Source organism: Notolepis coatsorum (genome assembly GCF_963971535.1).
Source record: "Notolepis coatsorum genome assembly, chromosome: 19".
In the NCBI taxonomy this organism is placed as follows: Eukaryota; Metazoa; Chordata; class Actinopteri; order Aulopiformes; family Paralepididae; genus Notolepis; species Notolepis coatsorum.
In genome coordinates, this window is record NC_140183.1 from 25451507 (window position 1) to 25476981 (window position 25475).

At 45.7% G+C, this 25475-nt stretch overlaps 1 protein-coding gene across 1 annotated transcript in view; it reads left to right on the forward strand.

The window, feature by feature from the left end:
• znf236 (zinc finger protein 236) overlaps positions 1-25475 on the forward strand; it is a gene marked incomplete at its 5' end in the record, with an annotated part of 86345 nt that overhangs the window by 5754 nt on the left and 55116 nt on the right. The window contains 6 exons of the mRNA XM_084336582.1: positions 6103-6140; positions 9275-9378; positions 10414-10851; positions 17969-18114; positions 21875-22103; positions 23864-24049. Coding sequence (XP_084192708.1) covers positions 6103-6140; positions 9275-9378; positions 10414-10851; positions 17969-18114; positions 21875-22103; positions 23864-24049 — 1141 coding nt within the window. The remainder of the gene's footprint in view (positions 1-6102; positions 6141-9274; positions 9379-10413; positions 10852-17968; positions 18115-21874; positions 22104-23863; positions 24050-25475) is intronic.

Consider the following 25475-nt stretch of genomic DNA (forward strand, 5'->3'; position numbering starts at 1 on the left):
CCAGAGCACAACAGAACATGACCATCTGCTACAAGTAACTCAGGGTGCATTTAGCTTTTTGGTCAATGGAACTTTCTCCATCTGGTTCACCAAGTGAAATCATATTGCACACCCGCTGCATCTATTGCATAACCTGAGCCACCAGATGGTCTGTTGCACACAAACTGTTTGCAATAGGACTGGCATTTCAAGAGAAATACTTGGCAGAGTTTCTTTCCCCCGTAGCCGCCTGTAGTTTCTCAAAGGACTCTGATTGGTCTGAACCACTGTGGTTTGGGGCACAAGCGCATAACTTGAAGCCTGAGACAAGATGGATTCCTGTGTGATCTTGTGAAGCCAGCTGCCATGTAAGGTTACCTATTGCCCACCTGGCGGTCCTCGTTGGGGAGGATCCTCTCGTTGAATTTCCCTTATGAAGGTTTTCCTTTTAGGGTTTCTTCTTTCTATGGGAGGGTCTCCTTATCTTCATTAGAGGTTAAGCCAGTGGCTATTGTTCCATTGTGGGCTTGTGATGTGATTTTGGGCTCTACAAATTAACGTGTCTATAGTGGGAGGTCTCAGAAGATACAGCCACACACACAACAGGCAATGACACTTTGTTGTCACTTATGAGTGGCTTCTTGATTTCTGTCTGTTTGCAAGATGTTCTTCTCAGCCTTAGGACAGAGAACCTGTTTGTTGTCTCATCTGCGTCCTGTGTTTGCCTCTGATCGCGATGTGCTGTTGGTTAGTGGGTTGTGAGTCACAGCCTCCAGTCCTGTACAGGAGGAGGCCTCACCCTGGAAGCAGAGGAAGCTTTTGAATGTAAACTAATGTATGAATGTCAACAAATTTACGGGACCAGTGATCGGTTGCCAGATTACCATTGGCAAACATTGGCTTAACGGTAAGCCTTAACCTGTGCTAGCACAGGGTTCCTGTGCGGTGTACTGGATTAGGACGTTTCTTCCATGTTGCGATAACTTCTCTGTATCCTGTTTAAATGTGTTTGGGGGAAATGTCCAGGCTGTAAAGTAAGTAGTACAGTTCCTCCCCAGCTATTTGTATGGAATTATTTATTTCATAGTCATTCTCCTTCATACTTTTCTACCAGTAGGGCCATGCAATAGGTATTCAATTATATTCAAAGTGGTCTTAAAAAAGTCTTAAATTTAACTTGTTGGAACCAGCAGGAACCCTGTAGCAGGTGATGAATCAATTGTCGCAGTTGCTGTGTGAACTAAAATGTTAACTAAATAACTGAATTGTAGTAAACTAGTTCCATTACTTGTTTGCCTACTAGCTAGTTGATATCCAAAATGGAGATTTTATATTTTGATGTGAGATTTTCAGTGTCAGTCTCTCATTCATTCCAGCTGTAATTCTATAATAATGTTTTCATTCAGTTTACATTTCATCACAATAAATAATAAAAACAGATGAATATAAAGGTATGAAAACATTACACAATGGAAAATAGGCATCAATAAAAACACCATAAAAACTATAAAATACAGGCAAAACATGAATAAAAACATATTTACAATCAGTTAGTACCAGGAAAGTTAAAAATATTGGCCTAAAACTGTTTAAAAGCTGACCACAGGTCAGCAGAGAATCCGATTCCAAGAGGTTTCCAATGCAAAGTCAGTGTTGCTCAGCACCACATCAGACCTGCTGTGCAGTCTTCACTGTGGTCTGTTGGTGAGGTCAGTAGATCCAGGCCACCAAGTCCTGGTCCAGCCGCATCACTTCTAAACAACCCTGACATCCACTCACCAAACAACCACTTACAGGACTTTATCACCGGTGACATTTATGGTACTGTGGTGGAAATTACCGGAGGCAAGGGTGCACTCAGTCAAGTAGACTTGGTTATTACAGATTTATTAACTCAAACAGAGTATCGAAATACAACTTTGTCAAGAGTTAGGCTGGATGACTCCACGGGTTATAGGCAACATACCCCGAAGGAGCTCCTCGATGAACATTTGGGAACACAATTTATACATACAGATGGGGCGGGGGGCGGTGTTTGTAGGGTTACATGACGGCAGGATATAGGTAGGGTGGGGACGGGGTGGTGACATATGGCTTTGTGACCGCTGGATAGGTGTTGTGAGTTGGAGATGGGACTGAACATAGGGAGGGAAAGGTGGGGACGCAGTATTGTAGTGGGGAACACAAAAGGAGTTATTACATGAACCCAGGATGTGTAGATAACAGCCTGATCACAGAGATATGATGTTTGGGAGGGAAGAGAGAGGATGTTGGGGAGGGAAGAGAGAGGATGTTGGGGAGGGAAGAGAGAGGATGTTGGGGAGGGAAGAGAGAGGATGTTGGGGAGGGAAGAGAGATGATGTTGGGGAGGGAAGAGAGAGGATGTTGGGGAGGGAAGAGAGAGGATGTTGGGGAGGGAAGAGAGAGGATGTTGGGGAGGGAAGAGAGAGGATGTTGGGGAGGCAAGAGAGAGGATGTTGAGGAGGGGAGAGAGAGGATGTTGAGGAGGGAAGAGAGAGGATGTTGGGGAGGGAAGAGAGAGGATGTTGGGGAGGGAAGAGAGAGGATGTTGGGGAGGCAAGAGAGAGGATGTTGGGGAGGCAAGAGAGAGGATGTTGAGGAGGGAAGAGAGAGGATGTTGGGGAGGCAAGAGAGAGGATGTTGGGGAGGGAAGAGAGAGGATGTTGAGGAGGGAAGAGAGAGGATGTTGGGAGGGAAGAGAGAGGATGTTGAGGAGGGAAGAGAGAGGATGTTGGGAGGGAAGAGAGAGGATGTTGGGGAGGGGAGAGAGAGGATGTTGGGGAGGGGAGAGAGATGATGTTGGGGAGGGGAGAGAGAGGATGTTGGGGAGGGGAGAGAGATGATGTTGGGGAGGGAAGAGAGATGATGTTGGGGAGGGAAGAGAGGATGTTGGGGAGGGAAGAGAGGATGTTGAGGAGGGGAGAGAGATGATGTTGAGGAGGGAAGAGAGAGGATGTTGGGAGGGAAGAGAGAGGATGTTGGGGAGGCAAGAGAGATGATGTTGGGGAGGGAAGAGAGATGATGTTGGGGAGGGAAGAGAGATGATGTTGAGGAGGGAAGAGAGATGATGTTGGGGAGGGAAGAGAGAGGATGTTGGGGAGGGAAGAGAGAGGATGTTGGGAGGGAAGAGAGAGGATGTTGGGGAGGGGAGAGAGATGATGTTGAGGAGGGAAGAGAGAGGATGTTGAGGAGGGAAGAGAGATGATGTTGAGGAGGGAAGAGAGAGGATGTTGGGGAGGGGAGAGAGAGGATGTTGAGGAGGGAAGAGAGGATTTGGGGAGGGAAGAGAGAGGATGTTGGGAGGGAAGAGAGAGGATGTTGAGGAGGGAAGAGAGAGGATGTTGAGGAGGGAAGAGAGATGATGTTGAGGAGGGAAGAGAGAGGATGTTGGGGAGGGGAGAGAGAGGATGTTGGGGAGGGAAGAGAGAGGATGTTGGGAGGGAAGAGAGAGGATGTTGGGGAGGGGAGAGAGATGATGTTGAGGAGGGAAGAGAGAGGATGTTGAGGAGGGAAGAGAGATGATGTTGAGGAGGGAAGAGAGAGGATGTTGGGGAGGGGAGAGAGAGGATGTTGAGGAGGGAAGAGAGGATTTGGGGAGGGAAGAGAGAGGATGTTGAGGAGGGAAGAGAGAGGCTGTTGGGGGGGGGGGAGAGGATGTTGGGAGGGAAGAGAGAGGATGTTGGGGAGGGGAGAGAGAGGATGTTGAGGAGGGAAGAGAGAGGATGTTGGGGAGGGAAGAGAGAGGATGTTGGGGAGGGAAGAGAGAGGATGTTGGGGAGGGAAGAGAGAGGATGTTGGGGGAGGCAAGAGAGAGGATGTTGGGGAGGGGAGAGAGAGGATGTTGAGGAGGGAAGAGAGAGGATGTTGGGGAGGGAAGAGAGAGGATGTTGGGGAGGGAAGAGAGAGGATGTTGGGAGGGGAGAGAGATGATGTTGGGGAGGGAAGAGAGAGGATGTTGGGGAGGGGAGAGAGAGGATGTTGGGAGGGGAGAGAGATGATGTTGGGGGGGGGGGGAGAGGATGTTGGGGAGGGGAGAGAGATGATGTTGGGGAGGGAGAGAGAGGATGTTGGGAGGGGGGGGAGAGGATGTTGGGGAGGGAAGAGAGAGGATGTTGGGAGGGAAGAGAGAGGATGTTGGGGAGGGAAGAGAGAGGATGTTGGGAGGGAAGAGAGAGGATGTTGGGGAGGGAAGAGAGAGGATGTTGAGGAGGGAAGAGAGATGATGTTGGGGAGGGAAGAGAGAGGATGTTGGGGAGGGAAGAGAGAGGATGTTGGGGAGGGAAGAGAGATGATGTTGGGGAGGGGAGAGAGAGGATGTTGGGGAGGGAGAGAGATGATGTTGGGGAGGGAAGAGAGAGGATGTTGAGGAGGGAAGAGAGATGATGTTGGGGAGGGAAGAGAGATGATGTTGGGGAGGGGTGAGAGAGGATGTTGGGGAGGGAAGAGAGAGGATGTTGAGGTGGGGAGAGAGAGGATGTTGGGGTGGGGAGAGAGAGGATGTTGAGGAGGGAAGAGAGAGGATGTTGAGGAGGGGAGAGAGAGGATGTTGAGGAGGGAAGAGAGAGGATGTTGAGGAGGGGAGAGAGAGGATGTTGGGGAGGGGAGAGAGAGGATGTTGAGGAGGGGAGAGAGAGGATGTTGAGGAGGGAAGAGAGAGGATGTTGGGGAGGGAAGAGAGAGGATGTTGGGGGGGGGGGGGGAGAGGATGTTGAGGAGGGAAGAGAGAGGATGTTGGGGGGGGAGAGAGAGGATGTTGAGGAGGGGAGAGAGAGGATGTTGGGGAGGGAAGAGAGAGGATGTTGGGGAGGGAAGAGAGAGGATGTTGAGGAGGGAAGAGAGAGGATGTTGAGGAGGGGAGAGAGATGATGTTGGGAGGGGAGAGAGATGATGTTGGGGAGGCAAGAGAGAGGATGTTGGGGAGGGAAGAGAGAGGATGTTGGGGAGGGAAGAGAGATGATGTTGGGGAGGGAAGAGCGAGGATGTTGAGGAGGGAAGAGAGAGGATGTTGGGGAGGGAAGAGAGATGATGTTGGGGGGGGGGGGGAGAGAGTATGTTGGGGAGGGAAGAGGGGGATACAAATACTACAGTACCCATCATTGTATGCTGTATGATCAAATTGAGTGGTACTCTCTGGTAGAGACATGACTTGCACTGGCACCTGTTTTTGTATAAAGCCATTATTAATTATCTTCCACCCTACATCACTTCATTACTGGACTGGAACTCTGGACCTTATCATACTTGCTCTGGTGATTGGTTTGCGTTTGGTTTGGTTTGGTTTGGTTTGGTTTGCGTTTGCACTGAATCGGGAAAATGTTTTAATCGGTCAGTTTAAATCTATAATAGCCAAACATTTCATCTACAGTCGGTAGTTGTTTTAATTGAATTGATTGAATGAATATTGATAACCCTTTGATATCCTGAGTCAGACAGAAATAGTTATTTAATTTCATGGAAGCAGAGAACAGAGCACGGAGAATCACAAGATTAGCAGCCACCGCTAACAAATGCTTAGTCATCTCTTCCCTTTTCATTCTCTGCTTCCATGCAATGTAATAAGTGCTGTCTGACTCTGCATGTAAACATTTTACTAATATACAATATGAATTAAGCCACAATGCACCCCTTGACCTAACGTTTGCACTGTGGTTAATCATATTTTACATTGATAAGATTTTGATATGCTGAGTCAGACAGCAATTATTGGCTCACACAGCATAAAGTTTATAGATACCATAATACAGTATTATATTTATTCTGTGTTTTACACTTTATTCATATTGTATACATTCGGTTTCCCTGATGCTAATGGCAGGGTTGAGGAGTAATGGATAGATTAAAAGAAATAGTAATCTGCTACAGAGATTTAAAAAGGTACAGTAATCAGATTAGTGCTATATTAGAAATAATAGGGGATTACTAAAAATAATAACAATAATACATTACATTTTCAGATTATGGACTGAAACATAATTGTTATATGAACTGAAGTTATGATTAGAGAAGCACTTTGCCGATATTCAACCTTAATCCTACGGTTCTGTTGCGAGGAGCACATGTGATAATCAGACATGTAACTCACCAATGTGTTCTGTGTCTCAGCTCAGCCGCATCGGCACCCAGAGAAGTTCCTTCCACGTGTAGACAGGCCCTAAACCTAGTCTCTGCACCCAGCGCGGTCCTTCCACGTGTAGACAGGCCCTAAACCTAGTCTCTGCACCCAGCGCGGTCCTTCCACGTGTAGACAGGCCCTAAACCTAGTCTCTGCACCCAGCGCGGTCCTTCCACGTGTAGACAGGCCCTAAACCTAGTCTCTGCACCCAGAGAAGTTCCTTCCACGTGTAGACAGGCCCTAAACCTAGTCTCTGCACCCAGAGAAGTTCCTTCCACGTGTAGACAGGCCCTAAACCTAGTCTCTGCACCCAGCGCGGTCCTTCCACGTGTAGACAGGCCCTAAACCTAGTCCCTGCACCCAGCGCGGTCCTTCCACGTGTAGACAGGCCCTAAACCTAGTCTCTGCACCCAGCGCGGTCCTTCCACGTGTAGACAGGCCCTAAACCTAGTCTCTGCACCCAGAGAAGTTCCTTCCACGTGTAGACAGGCCCTAAACCTAGTCTCTGCACCCAGCGCGGTCCTTCCACGTGTAGACAGGCCCTAAACCTAGTCTCTGCACCCAGCGCGGTCCTTCCACATGTAGACAGGCCCTAAACCTAGTCCCTGCACCCAGCGCGGTCCTTCCATGCGTAGACAGGCTCTAAACCTAGTCTCTGCAGCCAGCGCGGTCCTTCCACGTGTAGACAGGCCCTAAACCTAGTCTCTGCACCCAGAGAAGTTCCTTCCACATGTAGACAGGCCCTAAACCTAGTCTCTGCACCCAGCGTGGTCCTTCCACGTGTAGACAGGCCCTAAACCTAGTCTCTGCACCCAGCGCGGTCCTTCCACGTGTAGACAGGCCCTAAACCTAGTCTCTGCAGCCAGCGCGGTCCTTCCACGTGTAGACAGGCCCTAAACCTAGTCTCTGCACCCAGTGCGGTCCTTCCACATGTAGACAGGCTCTAAACCTAGTCTCTGACTCAGAAGAAAACGACACACTGGAAATGTGATACCTTTCCGTCAAACGTTATGTTTATTCCATAAACATATCCTCAAGATGGAACAGTTCTGAAAGTCTTTGAAAAGTCTATAGAATTCCTTAATTCTACCGGTCTCTCTTGCTATCAGTTTGATAATGGTTGAGGCCTAGTGGTTAGCCAAAAGCCTTCCCTGTCCACCACCCTCCAGCTATTGCAGTCTCTCTGTCAACGTGTCTACGCGTCAGCTTCGTTTCCTAGTCTGAGTCAAACCGGAAGAACTCCCAACTATAAGGTATAGTCCCGCAACGGCTGATAGCCCATAGCAACCTCTAACGTCCTTTCTCTATCTCTTCCCCATAGCAACGGTTTCTCCCCTCCCTAGCTGACCAGCTATCTCTGTTGATATTAACACCTCTGCCGATGACCTTGGCTCTATCTCTCGCAGGGCCTGTCTGTGGCTCTCCCACCGTCTAGCTGAGTGAAGACACACACTGGCTGTCTCCTCATTTAAGATCTATAGATCTGTCAGAGTAGATGTCTGCTGTCATCTACAGATATTTACATTATGTACACATCTGAAAAACAAGTGCTATTCTTTCAACGTGTAGACAGGCCCTAAACCTAGTCTCTGCACTCCCTATCTACACAATGCAGCCAGCGTGGTCCCACTGCTCCCTGCCATTAGAGGACACACAGAAAACTCCACCTGTTATTACTGCCACTTTGTGGAAAGCGTGATAGGGATCTGTAACCTACCTCATTACAGAATAAATTAAGAACCTCTAGGTGGTGGTATACACATGAGAAGAGTCGATCGCTCCTAAACATGTTGTAGAAGATCATCTTCCAGGCCCGGACTGGCCATCGGGAGCACCGGGAGTTTTCCCGGTGGCCTGGCCTGCACAGATTAAAAAAAAAATTATAAAAAAAAAAAAAAGAAAAAAAATTATTATTATTTTTTTTTGCGAGGCCATTGTTTCTAGTTGTGGCGGCGGCGCGGCGCGATAGTTAGATAACCTAGGTGGGTGGGGAACAACCAGGATTTCACTGTCTGCGACAGAGTTGGAGAACTATCTGACTCTCTCCCTCACGCGGATCACACACACACAATGGAGCCGTGCTGCCGCTTGTGATTGGTGGAGGCGGGACCAGGCGATACAACTGATTGACAGCGGAGGCGGCGAATGGAATGGCAGACGGCACTCAGATGCAGAATAACAGCCAGGCAGTGAGCCAGGTAGTGAGGGACTCGGGAGAGATACAGTAGAGCGAAAGTCAATTAACGTTGATGTCAAGATGGACAGTGGAAGAAAGAGAAAGGGTGGAGGAGAGAGGGATAAAACAAAGAAAAAGAAAGGCCCTTACAGGAGAGAGTGGTTAACTGTATTATAATAGTAAATAGAAAAATATGTTGTGCTCTTGCTTTTTTCTTTTTGAAGGTGGAGAGAGTAGCATTGCTAGTGCCACAACAGTTTTATTTGAGGTCCATAACAGTACATTGTACTAAGCAATTGTTGGCTCATTAGTTTGTGATTCACATGCACTAAAATTCACCAGAATGCAGGAAATTAAGTCTTTGTAACAAAAAAATTCCTGGTGGCGGACCCCCAGACCCCCCGCTTAAAAAGTGGCCTGATTGGGGCTATATTTCGCGCTATATCTCCCGGTATGAATTATTTCCCCAGTCCGGCCCTGTCATCTTCTACACATGGCATCAGGCCACAAGGAACAGGATTTGTCAGAGTACACTGCTCTACGTATCTCTATGTCCAGTATCAATATTGGGCCAATACTATCGCTACAGATGGTCTTTTTCTATCTACTTGCAGCATTACCATTGTGTATCTCTATGCCAGCAGTGTTGTTTTCAGAAACAGATATTTGTGTTACATAAATATGATAAATTCCACAAGTATGAATTTCAGAGGGTATATTAAATAATTACACTGATAAAACACTAATAACACTGCTTTTTCTTTCTTTCTTTCTTTCTTTCTTTCTTTCTTTCTTTCTTTCTTTCTTTCTTTCTTTCTTTCTTTCTTTCTTTCTTTCTTTCTCTTTCTTTCTTTCTTTCTTTCTTTCTTTCTTTCTTATTTGTCTCTTTGTCTGTGCCACTTTCTGTCAACCTCTCTTTCTTTCTTTCTTATTTGTCTCTTTGTCTGTGCCACTTTCTGTCAACCTCTCTCTCTCCTTCTGTGCAGGCACATCCGTATCCATACAGGAGAGAGACCTTACAAGTGTGATGAGTGTGGGAAGAGCTTTACAGTCAAGTCCACTCTCGACTGCCATGTGAAGACTCACACAGGTCAGCTTTGTGTCTTACAGTACCGCTGCACCCTGGTGGGGTTACTGCTCAACACGTTCACTTCTCACTTCTCTTAACAATAATAAATTACTTATTATTCCCTGGGAATAGTAATTAGTTACTCCACTCATTGGTATTTTGTCCCTCTCAGATACGACGCAGACTGGCACCGCATCGCCCCATTATTTACAGTGGCTTGCACCACACAACCACAGCTGTTACAAATGATCAATGCTTCTCGCTATTTTTCATCCGCATCATTTCACTGAGCTGCAATCAACACAACGATGTCCTCTGAGAAAATAATTTTAAGATATTTTCAAGCACATTAACTACAAACGAAATACGAACGTGTGAAACTGACTGATGAGAGTTTTCGGATATTTGTGAGACTGTGTGCAAAATAACTAATTATTTTTCTGCCAACTTTTTGTGTAGGAGTTTAGGGCTTGTACTTTGAGCCAATGACATTATTTGCAGTGGTGTACTGTTGAGCTTACAAAACAAAGACACAGCAAAGGCATACATATAGACACAACAAATAAGAATAAACAATAGAAATCAGTTAAGACAGTTACAAGCCGACACACAGTTGTTCGGAGAAACTTGGAAACTCGGAGAAACTTGAGATCATACATTTAAATGCAGCAAGAGAAGGAAGAACCTTCAGCTTCAGAGTCAGTTGGAGGGCATTCCATGCTGTTGAAAGCATCAAAGGAAAAAGGAGTTTTTCCTGGTTCAAAGCAAACCAGAGGATCCCTAAGAACCAATCATTATTACTATGATTAATATTATTATTATTAATTACAGACGTGATTGATGAGATATACCCTTTAAAATGGGGAATGCAGAGAAAGTTACAGTAAGCGAAGTGAATCATACACCTCTTCTCTGCCTGTGTAATGACACTGTTTTCCTCGCCGGTCAGAAACTGTGTTCCTTGTCCTCACAGGTCATTCCACTGTTCAACTGACAGTATTAATTTTCCTTGCCGGTCAGAAACTGTTAAACTGACAGTGTTCCTTGTCCTCGCAGGTCAGAAACTGTTCAACTGCCACATGTGCAACACATCTTTCTCCACCAAAGGCAGCCTGAAGGTCCACATGCGTCTCCACACCGGCTCCAAGCCCTTCAAATGCCCCTTCTGCGAGCTCCGCTTCCGCACGTCCGGCCACCGCAAAACCCACATCCAGTGCCACTACCGGCCCATCAGCGACGGACGCAAGTCCAAACGGGGAGCCTCCTCGGCGGGCCGGGTCAGCCAGGGTACGGACCTGGAGCAGGACCAGGGCCAAGACCCGGGACAGCAACAGGCGTGTCCAGAGGTCCTGCACCCTGTGACTCTGCTCCAGGCCACCGGCTCAGACAACAACATCTACCTCCCTGCTAACCAGGTTCTGTCAGGTCAGTTTGACCAGAACCTGCTTCAACAAGGTCTGGTCGGACAGGCTATCCTGCCTGCCACCATGTCAGGTAAGAAGAACAGAGTGGGGCACACACACACACACACACACACACACACACACACACACACACACACACACACACACTGCATCATCATCATCACACACACACACACACACACACACACACACACACACACACACACACACACACACACACACACACTGCATCATCATCATCACACACACACACACACACACACACACACACACACACACACACACACACACACACACTGCATCATCATCACACACACACACATATGCTGCATCATCATCACAATCATACGCACACACACACACACACACACACACTGCATCATCATCACACACACACACACACACACACACACACACACACACACACTGCATCATCATCACACACACACACACACACACACACACACACACACACACACACACACACACACACACAATGCATCAGCATCACACACACACACACATATGCTGCATCATCACAATCATGCACGCACACACACAGACACACACAGACACACACAGACACACACACACACACACACACACACACACACACACACACACACACACACACACACACACACACACACACCTGTAATCGGTGGAGAGTCTTATGTTTTGAGGTGTTTTTGAAATAGCTAGTTTTAGTCATGTTGTTTAGCTAATCTTCATCATCTGTGGCCAAGCATCTCTCAGGGCTGCTATGAAGCTGAGCGGTTAATGAAAAAGTAATGTTTACTGCTGTAGAAGAAGAGGAACCTTCTACAGGCTCAGAGAGGTTGTAGAGGAACCTTCTACAGGCTCAGAGAGGTTGTAGAGGAACCTTCTACAGGCTCAGAGATGTTGAAGAGGAACCTTCTACAGGCTCAGAGATGTTGTAGAGGAACCTTCTACAGGCTCAGAGAGGTTGTAGAGGAACCTTCTACAGGCTCAGAGATGTTGAAGAGGAACCTTCTACAGGCTCAGAGATGTTGTAGAGGAACCTTCTACAGGCTCAGAGATGTTGAAGAGGAACCTTCTACAGGCTCAGAGATGTTGAAGAGGAACCTTCTACAGGCTCAGAGAAGTTATACCTCAAATGCCTGAGGTCACCTCATGAGGGCGCTACAACAGAGACAAAGGCAACACTGGACTGAGTTTAAACTTCAAGGGAAGTTAGCTTGTCTCTCTGCTGCAGACCATTCTGTCTCCCACGCAGTGTTTAAACATGTAGCTAGAGATCATGATCATCTTCACAATAAAAGCAAGACTACAGGTTTTACCAACCAAGCTCAATCTTTCCATCTGGCTTCCTGGCAGTCATGCTCCTTACTGTATACCTTGTGGTCAGGAACAAATAGATGAAACCATGTCTCACATCTCAAATGGTTGCCATGTATACGAGAGGCATGTGGCAGGGCCTCAGAACAATGACAGACTACAAAGGAACCCCCCTCAAACTGAACAGTGACATCTCCTTAGCAAATGATCTCAACTCCTTCTATGCGAGGTTTGAGGCTGTGAATAACAACACCAGCCTACAAACCACGGCAATGGGGGGGGGGGGGGTCTGCTGATGGAGACTCAGTGTTCAGGGTAACAGAGCATGAGGTGAGACGGATCTTTAAAAAAGTGGATATCAGGAAGGCAGCAGGACCGGACGGCATCCCCGGCCGCGTCCTAAAAGTCTGTGCCGACCAACTGGCCCCGGTATTCACTGACATCTTCAACCTGTCCTTGGAACAGGCCGTCATCCCCACCTGTCTGAAGAAGTCCACCATCATCCCTGTACCCAAAAAATCTACGCCCGCTTGCCTCAACGACTACCGCCCTGTAGCCCTCACCTCCATAGCCATGAAGTGCTTTGAGAAGCTAGTGAAGGGCTACATCTGTTCCTCCCTCCCCATCAACCTGGACCCTCTGCAATTTGCATATCGCCCCAACAGGTCCACGGAGGACGCCATAGCCCATGTGCTGCACACAGCAGCATCACATCTGGACAAGAGGCAGGGGAACTATGTGAGAATGCTGTTCATCGACTACAGCTCAGCATTCAATACCATAGTCCCCTCCAAACTCATAGCCAAGCTCAGGGACCTGGGCTTGAACTATGACCTGTGCCAGTGGGTCCTGGACTTCCTGACGGGCAGACCCCAGGTGGTAAGAGCCGGCAACTGCACCTCCTCATCCATCACGCTCAACATAGGGGCCCCCCAGGGCTGTGTTCTGAGCCCCCTCCTCTACTCCCTGTACACACATGACTGCGTAGCACAGCGGAACAACAACACCATCATCAAATTTGCTGATGACACAGTAGTGGTGGGCCTGATCTCTGCCAACGACGAAAGGGCCTACCTGGAAGAGGTAGAGAACCTGTCACAGTGGTGTCAGGAGAACTGCCTCTCCCTGAACGTCAGCAAAACAATAGAGATGATTGTGGACTTCAGGAGGTCGGGGGTCAAGGACTACAGCCCCCTCAGCATCGACGGGGCACCGGTTGAGAGAGTGAACAGTTTCAAGTACCTCGGAGCCCACATATCCGAGGACTTGACATGGACCACACACATTGACAGTGTTGTGAAGAAGGCACGACAACGCCTCTACTTCCTCAGGCGCCTAAGGAAGTTCCAAGTCAGTCAGAAGATCCTTAGGAACTTCTACTCATGTACAATAGAGAGCATCCTGACCGGCAACATCACCTCCTGGTTTGGGAATAGCACTGCACAAGACCGTAGCAGACTACAAAGAGTGACACGTTCAGCCGAACGCACAATTAGAGGGGGGCTTCCCACCCTCCAGAACATTTACAACAAGCGGTGCAAGGGGAAGGCTAAGAGAATTATTAAGGACTCGAGCCACCCGAACAACTGCCTCTTTGAACTGCTGCCGTCAGGCAAGCGATACCGGAGTCTTAAGGCGAGCACAGAAAGACTCAGAAGGAGCTTCTATCCCCAGGCCATCAGGCTGCTAAACGAACAATAATCGCTAAACGAACAATAATCACTATGCAACAACCATCAAATGCACACAGCACACACACCCACACGCACACACTCACTCAAACAAACAACACACTGCAGCACCCACTCTCCACACTTTAGATCACACAAACACACTTACACTTTATATTTATTGATAAAGGATTTGCACTACAACTCGTACACCTACTGTGAATTGTACCTAAACTGCACCTCGTCCATTTATGCCTTGCACTATATAGTATTGTATATTAGTACACTGCACAGTATTGTATATTGTATGGTAACTACGTCTACGAACATTGTACATATGTCTAAACTGAACACTGTGACCTCCCTTTTTTACTTCTAATTTTTACTACGTTTTAATTTCATACTTATCTTGTCATGCACAGTCTCTGGAGCGCAACAGTAAGAAGCATTTTGTACAAAAGTATTCTGTACTTCTGTATGACAACTATTAAAGAAACTTGAAACTTGAAACTTGAAACTTTACATCTGTAGTCACGACAAAATAGTGCATTTGATTTCAAAAGATATCACTTGAATTTTTTTCTTCCATAAACACTGTTTATATGGCTCTCTAAGAAATGGGTGTGGAGGAGACTATACTGAACATACCATAATAATAATAATAATAATACACTTTATTTGTCTAGCACGTTTCATACAAGAATTGCAGCTCAAAGTGCTTCACAGCACAAAATAATGGTACCCAATGCCAATGGTACCCAATTTGACTCTTTGAACCTCCCTCTCAGGGTGCAGTTCCCTCTCTCAGGGCGCAATTCAGGCCTGGGTCCTACACAGAGTTTAAAAACCTGACAGTCTTTCGTTCTGCCTGATAATCATAATCATAATCAACTTTATTTATATAGCACATTTACAACAGTTGTGACTGTACCAAAGTGCTTAAAACATAAAAAAGCATAGAGCAAAGAAAAAATACTAAAAGTGCCAAAAGCTAATAAGGCATAAAGGGACTAAAGGTAACGACCTAGGAGGCAGGCTCAGCTCTGGTCAAAGGCCAGGGAGAATAGATTAGTCTTAAGCTGGGACGCAAGGGTCTGGGCTGACCTGATGTGGAAGGGGAGGCTATTCCACCACTATGGAAAATGCTCTGTCCCCTCTGGTTTTGAGCCTAGACCTGGGCACATGTAGCAACAGTTGGTCGGCTGACCTTAGGGCTCTGGATGGGGTGTGGAGATGCAGGAGCTCGGTCAGGTACTGTGGGGCCAGGCCATTTAGGGATTTAAAAACAGTTAAAAGTAATTAAATCAATGCGGTGCAGTGGAGTGAGGCCAGGACTGGTGTGATGTGGTCACGTTTTTTAGTGCTTGTGAGGAGTCGGGCAGCCGCATTTTGGACGAGCTGTAGGCGGCAGTGTGTGATGCCTGATCAATGCCATTGTAGAGAGCATTGCAGTAATCCAGCCGAGTTATGATGAAGGCGTGGATCACTCTCTCCAGGTCGCTCTGGGAGAGATAAGCCTTGGTCTTTGCTAGGGTTCTGAGGTGGAGAAAGCTGTTCCTAACCACTGAGCTGACCTGAAAATCACTCTGAGGTTTCTAACGGAGGACCGGATGTTAGAGCCAAACAGGACTGGAGAGGTATCACCAAAAATTATGATCTCGGTCTTGCTCTCATTTAAGTTTAGGAAATTCGCACTCATCCATGCTTTGATGTCAGTTAGACAGTCAAGCAGTGGCTGAAGTGCGACCATGTCCTGTGGCCCTAAGAGGTAGGTAGATCTGTACATCATCAGCAAAACAGTGGAAGGATATATTGTGCTTGGCCAGGATTTCACCTAAAGGTAGCATGTACAGTAAGAAGAGGATGGGACCTAGGATTGACCCTTGAGGAACCCCACAGGTAAGGGGGGCCACAGAAGAGAGGAAGTCTCCTAGCTGCACAGAGAAACTCCGGTCGGTTAGGTAGGACTGAAACCAACTTAAGGCTACACCTGAGATGCCCACATACTGCTCTAGCCGTAACAGTAGGAACCTGGGATCCACCATATCGAAGGCGGCTGTGAGGTCTAGGACCACCAGGATCACAGGACTACCTGAGTCAGAGGCCAGGAGCAAATCAGTTTGGACTCTCAGGAGTTCCGTTTCAGTGCTGTGAGATATTTTATAACCAGACTGGAATTTCTCATGGATGGTATTTATGGCATGGAAAACTATAACTGAATATAAACTACTCTCTCAAGGACTTTGGACAGAAAAGGTAGTTGGGAGATGGGCCTGATGTTGGAAAGAACAGAGGGGTCAAGGTTTTTATTTTTTATTAATGGCTGCACCACCAAGCTAGTGCTCTGGGAGCCAACACACGGGCGCCGACCAAGAGGACGTCCCACGCCAACATATGTGGACATACTGAGGAAGGACGCAGGTGTGGAGAGCTCCATGGAACTGGCCGGATGTATGGAAGATCGGGATGATTGGAATCTCCGCTGGCGAACCCACAGCGTGCTTGAAGGCAGCAAGGACACATCCAGAGCTGAGGCAGGTGTTAATCAACCACAAAATAATTGGGCCGACTGATTCAAAGGCTTCTTTGAGAAGGCGGGAGGGAAGGCTATCTGATGGGCAGTTAGTGGGTCGCAGGTGTTTGACTGCGTCAGAGAGGGAGGAGAGGGAGCCTGCTCGAAAACAGCGAGCTGGGGGTGCAGAGGAGGGGGAGCGAGAGGAGTAGCAGGTCTCAGATGGTCTGAGTGCAGAGATTTTGTCGATGAAGAAATGTAGAAAGCTTTCACAGAGAGCAGGTGAGGGGACAACAGGGGACACATCACAGGGATTGATGAGAGAGTTTAGACATTAAAAATGACCTGGGGTTTGTGGCTATTGCTGGAGACCAAGATAGAAATATACTCAGTTTTAGATGTTTTTATGGCTTGTTGATAGTCAGACAAGGAGTCTCACAGGATTTGGAGAGAGACATCTTTTTCCCACTTTCACTCTGCATGCCTACAGTACATGCACGTCTCATAGCCCGCATGGAATCATTGAGCCATGGTGTTTGGAGTGTTTAAAATGTTCCTGCAAGTCGAGTCAAACATTGAAAATTAAATCAACATTAAAAACACAGTTGGCGTCCAACGCGCAAAGTGGAGAGCCATTAAAAGCATCAGAAAAAAGTACAGCAGTTAAAGGGTTTATCATGCGCGAGTGGCGTGCGGGGGCATGAGAATTATCACGTGGGCATGGCGCTATTAAAGTAAACAGGTGAATGGTCAGAAATACCGGCAGCACAGATAGACCAAATGATAACACAAGATCTAAATTATACCCACACAGTTCAAAACCTGACAGTCTTTCTTCCTGTTTGATACCCACTTTGACCCTTCGAACGTCCCTCTCAGGGCAAACTTCCTTTTCAGGGTGCAGTTCCCTCTCTCAGGCCTGTGTAGGCTAAGGTGAAGATGTAAATGTTTTGCTTTTATATATATATATATATATATATATATATATATATATATATATATATATATATATATATATATATATATATATATATATATATATATATATTAGTGGATACTGTTTCCATTAAGTTTTTTTGTTACTTGTTACTGCTATTTTCATAATTTACATTTAGTAATTTAGCGGACACTTTTATCCAAAGCGACTTAAAGGTTCTGTACAACAAGTCAGTATAGGAAGGGTACAACTCTGGCAGCTAAGTAACAACACCAACAGTGTTGAACTTGGGTGCTACAGCCTTGAGTGCAGTAGTAAAGACATATTAGCATAGTAGGTAGTAAAATAGGCAGGGTAGATTATTTAGTAGCAAAGTGCATGATAGTAAAAGACAGAATGAAGAAATATGTATTTTTAGTTGACGTGGGTGGGTGTGTAGTTAGAGACCATTGACCGGAGGAGTTGAGTGGCTTCTTTTGTCAGGAAGGGGCGGATCCTTCTGACGTTGCTCAAGAAGAATCTGCAGGTTGTGGTTGTTGCGGCGATGTGAGTGGAGAAGTTCAGCCGGTCATCAAGGACTACACCTAGGTTCTTGGTGGTTGGGGATAATGCCACGGCTACATTCTCCCATCATGTGTTATTATCATGTTTGTGTGCAACAATGTGGCCAATCAGGCACTTTTATAACTAACTGTCTCTAAATATCTGATATCTGTAAACATAAATAAATCATTCCATTGTGTTGCAGCTGGAGGAGACCTGACTGTCTCTCTGTCAGACGGCCTGGCCACTCTAGAAGGGATCCACCTTCAGCTGACCTCTGCCAACCTGGTGTGTCCTAACGTCCAGATCTCTGGGATCGACACCAGCAACATCAACAACATCACCCTGCAGGTAACGCCTGGTCTGGGTCCGGGTCTGGGTCTGGGTCCGGGTCTGGGTCTGGATCTGGGTCTCACTGATGGGACTGTGGGTCTGTGTAGCACAGTGGGTAGAGTGCTTCGTTCTCTGATCATGGGTTAGGGGTTCAATTCCCACTGGGTATGTATGAGCAGTACTGGTACTAGAAAAGCACTGTAGAAATGCAGCCATTCATCCAGGGTGTCAAAATAGGGTGACAAAATAAATACATAGGATTTTCAATTGAACAGTCTATTTAAAGTGGTAATCCACAAGGCCCTCATTGGTGATAAGCAATCATTGCTGTTGCGTTTTTGCACTTTATTGAATGGTCTGCATTTATAGAGCGTTTTTATCCAAAGTTCTTTACACATTCACCCATTCACTCACACATTCACACCCGATGGTGGAGGTAACCATGCAAGGTGCCAACCCGCTCAGCCGGGAATCGTACCGGGAACCTTTCGATTACCAGACGACTGCTCTACCTCCAAGTCAAGTCAAGTCGAGAGTTTTATTTGTCACGGCATACAAGCATACAGTGAAATGCGGGTGGTCATGCCCGCAGCGATTGTGCAATAATACAAGTAATAAAAATAAGAATAAGACATAGAATGAGACATAACAGGTATAATGTACATACAGTTTACAAAAAGCATGGTAAAGACATGCTAAGGTCCTGCGATAGTGCAATACAGTGTTAGCTACGGATGAGGCACTGGGTCTTATGTACACTACTATACAATACTATACAATATACAGTTATACTATATATCTTTATGCTATCTTGCTATATCCATCTATTTACTATACAAGAACCACTCCTGTTTTTTTCTTTTTTTAAAGTGACCTTTTCATTGTGTAAAGTGACCGTTGAGTGTGTGCGTGTGCAGCATGTGTGTGTTCGTGCTAAAGTGTCTGTTAGCGTGTGAGCGTATACAGTATGTGTTTTGTGTTGTGTGTGCTCATGTGTGCTTGTGTGTGGAGAGTTCAGTGTTCAAGACTCTGATGGCCTGGGGGAAGAAGCTGAGCCGAAGTCTCTCTGTCCTAGTTGCTGGTGTGCGCAGGCGTTTGCCTGACCGCAGCAGCTTGAACAGGCTGTTGTTGGGGTGGTGAGGGTCTTTCATTATTCTGCAGGCTCTGGATTTGCACCTCTTGTTATATAAGACCTGCAGGGGTGGTAGTGCAATACCCGTAGTACGCTCAGCTGAGCGCACCACTCTCTGTAGGGCCTTCTTGTCCTGTGCCTTGCTGTTTCCATACCAGGCAGTGATGTTTCCAGTCGCCGCTATTGACTTGTTTTCCATCTTGAAAATGCGTGCTAGCTACTGAGTTAGTCTTCTATTTATTGCTGGTGGCATAAAGGTGTGTCAGAAGTTGTATGTGTTAAATAATCATGCAATCATACAGAACTACCTCTAAGTGTAGTGGTTATAAAGACCAAAACGTTATAGAATAAAGGAGATTTGTTAAAAGACAACCTAATTCTGGGCGCCAGTGTGGCGTACCACGTAGCTGCGCTGCAGTGCAACACGGACGTCCCGGGTTCGACTCCCGGACCCAGAGACCTTTGCCGCATGTCTTCCCCCCATGTCTTCTCCCAACCTTCCTCTCTGTCGGGCCTGTCCGAAATAAAGCAGTAAAATGCCAAAAGAAAAATATATATAAATAAATAATTCTCACGATAAGAACCACATTTCCCATAAATCCTGTCGTTTCATGTCGGAAGGACATTTTGATGAGAGGATAGGCTGAACATGGAGTTCCATAAATGCCTTCAGCAGAACCATGGCTCCAACCTGATCACACACAATATCAATACTAAACTAATTAATGGCCTCATTGCGATCTCGTCAATTGTCTTTGGGTGCGTTAAGTAACTGAGCGCTCACGGTGAGAATGCTTAACGTGAGCATGCATTTTTTTATCACTTAATGTTCTGCTCTATCTGAGCGCTGAGCAACTGCCATCTAGCACTGCCGACAGATGTTAGAGTGTCCGCATAGGATCCATTTCTTCTGTATACTGAGCCTAGTCAGAAAGTGCTCAGAGTGAGCGGAACTGAGCAACCCGTTACGTTTTTCACTCTAAGTGAAGCTGAGCTGTTACTTAACGCACCCAAAGACAATTGACGAGATCGCAATGATGAGCCCATTAATAGTTTTGTATTGATATTGTGCGCAATCTGTTTGGAGCCACAGGTCTGCCGAAGGCATTTATGGAACTCTATGTTACTATGTTGGTCTCAATGTATTATTATATATATTTTTTTTAATCTTTTTTCCCCCTTCTTTTTCCGTTTTTCTCCCCTCCCAATGTTAGTCGTTATGCCAATTCCCAATCCCCTTCCTGGTCGTTGCGCACTCTACCCCCTACCGTCGGTCTGGGAGGGCGGAGACTACATGCTTCCTCCGACACATGTGTACCCAGTAGGGATGCTCGATATTGGCTTTTTTACCGATACCGATATACCGATATTGTCCAACTCTTAATTTCCGATACTGATATCAACCTATATCAACCGATACCGATATATGCAGGGTTTCCCCCCCCCCAAAAAACGGAATAATTTCAGGTAATTAACATTACATATATCTTGTTGTGGAATTAACACAACATTATGCATACTTTTGACAATAAATAAAATCTGAATTTGTTCTTACTTGCTTGCCTGGGTAAATAAAGGTTATAGAAATGTAAAAAAAAAAAAAAAAAAAAAGAAAATCTTTTTTCTTTTGAAAACCGATACCGATATTTTCCGATATCACATTTTAATGCCGATATCGGCCGATAATATCGGTAGGCCGATAATATCGGACATCCCTAGTACCCAGCCCACCACTTCTTTTCACCGGCAGCGCGGACTCTCACTGGGAGAGTGTAACGTGTGGAAGGTCACACTACCTCCCTCCAGATCCTTCCCTCGCTGTGCAGGCGCCCCGACCGAACTGTAGGAGTCGCTGTTTACAACGACCCGGACCCACCCACCGGCTTCGCTCCCGCTGACTCTGCCAATCGAGCCAGTATGACGGCGGGCCAAGCCGGAGGCAACGCTGACAGCCGGATTCGATACCAGTGTCTGTTGCGTTGGTGACGAGCGCTTAGTCCGCTGTGCCACCCAGCCGCCGGTCTCAACGTATTTCTGCACTAATCCTGCCAAGGAATGAATATTGAATTTACAGTGATATATTGAAGGGTTAGGGTTGTAAATCTACCTATTATTGCCTTTAACCCTTGTGTGGTGTTCTGATCTGTGGGACCCGTATGATACAATGAAAATAAAATGTCAACCTTGGCCTCACTGTGCACCCCCCCTACACATTTGTATTACATATGTGGTGTTTATACGTATGTGGACCCAAACGTGTGTAAACTGTAGGTGAAAACAAGTAAATATGATCAAATTTAAACAAAAAGGTTCACTGTGTTCCTTCACTGCCTCCCTCCACCTTGTTTAATTCATATTTGTCAAGATAAACATGATTTATTCCATCCATGTCTTGATTATAATTGATTCTTTTTTTTATCACAAAAAACAAATAGCACTTTTAGTAAAAGGCAAATATGAACCATATTTTGCTGTCTAGATTGCTTGTAATTGAGATAAAGTTTACTAATGTTAATTAAATAGTTTTACATGAATTGTTATTGTTTTAAAATCCCAGTAGTGTTGTGGGTCCACTGGGTGAGTAACAGAAGTTAACACAAGGGTTAAATGAAAGTGCCTCTGCGTTTCTGTGTTGTCCTCCTCCAGATTGACCCGGCGCTCCTCCAGCAGACGCTGCAGCAGGGCGGTCTCCTGTCCCACGCTCTGTCTGGAGACACAGGGCTGGTCTCCCACGGGAGCCACCTCTTGTCCAGCTGTGACTCTGTGGTGCCCACCAACGTGGTCCTCCACCCCCTGGCCAGCCTGGCCCTTCAGCCCTCCACCATCACCCCCACCCAGATCACCCTGGCTGGGCTCGGCGAGCAGGATGCCACAGGTGATTAAAAAGAAAGAAAATGGACAACGCAGACAGAAATGTATGAACAGCAAACAACTACCGGTAAACTAAATCTGTAGACCGTTTTCGCCTAAAAGGTACATGCCTAAGTAAATGGAAGATTGCTCCACTTCTGCAAGGTTAATTAGCATGTTCTTGGTATCTACAGTAGGAACATCTAGGGACCTGGGGGTATGTATTTCCAGTGTCAGAAATATTGTGTCTGTTACTAGGCTGAGTAAATTGTAATGAATAAATTAATTATGATTAATTATGATTTATAATTTTGATGATGATCAAAAATGTATGCGGGGCACGAGAAACTGCTCACTGAGCTCATTCACCACCTTATTGAGATCATGTGTACAAAAGATCTAAGCAAATGAACCGCGGGAAGATGATTAAACAGAAGGATTTGAAGATACAGTAATTAATGATAATCGACTTTAATTATAAATTCATATTTGACCTTGAACTTGACCTTATTGTGGCCAAATCATACATCTATGGATAGGGAAAATGCTCCTCTTTCCAATGGCAGGGTTGAATCTGGATTTAGTAATTTCTTGCGGTTTTTACGATAATTAGCATTTTCCGATACATTTGTATTTCCATATAAAACATCGGTAAAAATGAAAATATACAATTTGACTACTGTTTTTGATAGGGTTATGGTCTTTACTCTTGGCTACAAAAAAAAATATTTAAAAACATTGACCTCTTAACATCCAAGGGCCCACATGTGGACGATTCTTTGCCGACCTCTAGTGGCTCGGCTGTGCATTTCTTTTAATACAATATATAGATAGAATTAAAGCCCTATTTGTTGCCTGTCGATTGCCCTTTCAGGTGACAAAATCCGTTCAGCGGTTCTCGAGTTACATGCCGATATGTGAGGCGTGCCCCAAAGTACGCAAAAGTACACATTACCACCCCCGACTCCCGGGGCTCTAGCTCCGTCAATCATTTGGCGATCTCGAAAATCTTTGCACAGGGTTGTAGTCAATGAGTGTGGCTTTCCAATGATACCCCATGATATGATAATTGGGGATCTAATATGGTCTCTATTGATCGATTTATGATAAAGAAAAGCAGGGTCCCCCTGTAGAGGGACCTTAAGGCTTAACAGGTTAAGGAATATTAAAGTATGGTTTATCCTCTGGACATGGCAAATAGATTTTGAGTCCACTACCCAGTGTGTTGACAGATGTGTGTTCTAACCTGACATTGTGGAGAGGATCAGATCCCTGGGCTGAAGAAACATCTGTGTCACAACACCATGATATGTTAGATATGTTCTTCCATGGTTTTGCCACCATGTAGAATTCCAGAAATATAGCCACTGCTTCTCTTCGGTATTTGAAAAGATGAAGCCAAGCACCCAGGAGAGATCTATACGACATGAACCCAAAGAGCAAATATTAAACTCCCATACACTCACTCTCCTCTCTCATCTTCTCTTCTCTCCTCTCCTCATCTCTTCTCATGTATTTTCTCCTCTCCTCTCCTCTCCTCTCCTCATCTCTTCTCATGTATTTTCTCCTCTCCTCTCCTCTCCTCTCCTCTCCTCTCCTCTCCTCTCCTCTCCTCTCCTCTCCTCTCCTCTCCTCTCCTCTCCTTTCCTTTCCTTTCCTCTCCTCTCCCCCTCTCTCCTCTCCTCTCCTCTCCTCTCCACTCTCCTCTCCCCCTCTCCTCTCCTCTTCTCTTCTTCTCTTCACTGCTGTGCAACATGTCCCTTTGCTGTCCTATGTCTTCTACAGGTTCTCAAGACCTGAGCCATGTAATGGGAGGGTCTGGGCCCCTAGTTACAGGGGGAGCCAGTGGTCAGGAGATCACGTTGACCATCAACAACTCCAGCCTCAGCCAGGCATTAGCCCAAGCCCATGCCTCTGCATCAGGGATCAGCTCTGCAGCAGGAAACCAGGAGATAACCCTCACCATATCAGGTTCAACATCATTCCTTTTCTTTTAAAAATGTGTTTGTTAAATTATAATTTTAATACAATTTATCGATATGAAACACTTGATAAAGAAAGACAAAAGACTCAAAATATTAAGATTCCAATATAAAACAACAACATAATAATATTAATATACTTTATTTGTATAGCATCTTTCATACAGGAATTGCAGCACAAAGTGCTTCACAGCAGTAAAATAGACATAAAATGAGCATAAGATTGACAGAATAAAAGCAGTGCAGAGAGTAAGAACACAGAAAGCACAGGCGGCAGGCAAACTGCAGCAGGTCAAAGATGCAACAGTGTTATGTTACACAGAGTGTGTTCATATATTCATAGAGCTCACTCTGGCACAAACTGAACTATTTGTAAATTAATATTATTGGGTTCGCTTTGTTTATTCAGAGTATCGCCCAATGACGTCACTGGTGTGTGAGATTATGTGCAAAATAAATCAGCATTGCTTTTTTGGTGATGTGTCCCTTTAATGCTATCAAGGTAACTGGCTAAACTCGCTACTAACACTAACATGCTAGGTAACACTCTTGCATATTTATCTTTATCTTGCCACAGCTTTTTAGGAGAGCTTTGTAGGAGAGATTAGGAGCTTAAACGTGTAACTGACACACATATTGCTATTTTTAATCTTCCCTGCATCGCATCTGTTATCTGAACCATTCGTAAATCCCTCTGGTATTTTGCTCTCTGTTCCAATGGATTCAGTGTTCTTCATTTAAATTGTAGTGTCGGATTGCATATACAAATGTGACCAGGCACAGACTCTGGGTCCTCTAGAAGGGTCTTAAATTATTTATTGTGTACATGATATGAAAGTACAGGTTTATACCTTCAAAATAAGCCATCATTTGTACAAATCAGTCGGATACTTTTCAATCTATGTATTTTGAATCGTGCTGATACCACGCTACTCATGCCTGAGCTACAGGGCTTTAAAGAAACCGAAGCCATTTATCTTGATATGCATAATGACTACTTTACCCAGAAAGCAATGTACCCCTTCCCCCTGACTTGACATCTTCAGTCTGAGAGCATCAGGCCATCAGGATGCTCAGTGGCTCTATGCAACACTAACCCCACCCCCATCCCCAGGGGCTCATACAGAACCAAGCATTTCACTGTAATGTACATGTACTAATAATAATAATAATAATACATTTTATTTGGTGGCGCCTTTCACGACACCCAAGGTCACCTTATAGATCATAGAAAAAAACACAGCAAGGCAGTTAAAAGTCAAGGTTAAAAATAAAACAAACAGGATGTATAAAAACAGTGAAGTTAAAATAACAAACAAACAAACAAACAGCAGGGGGTATATAGGACACTGACATCGGTTATAGTGAATATGCAAGTTTGAACAGATGGGTTTTCAGTTGTGATTTAAAAGATG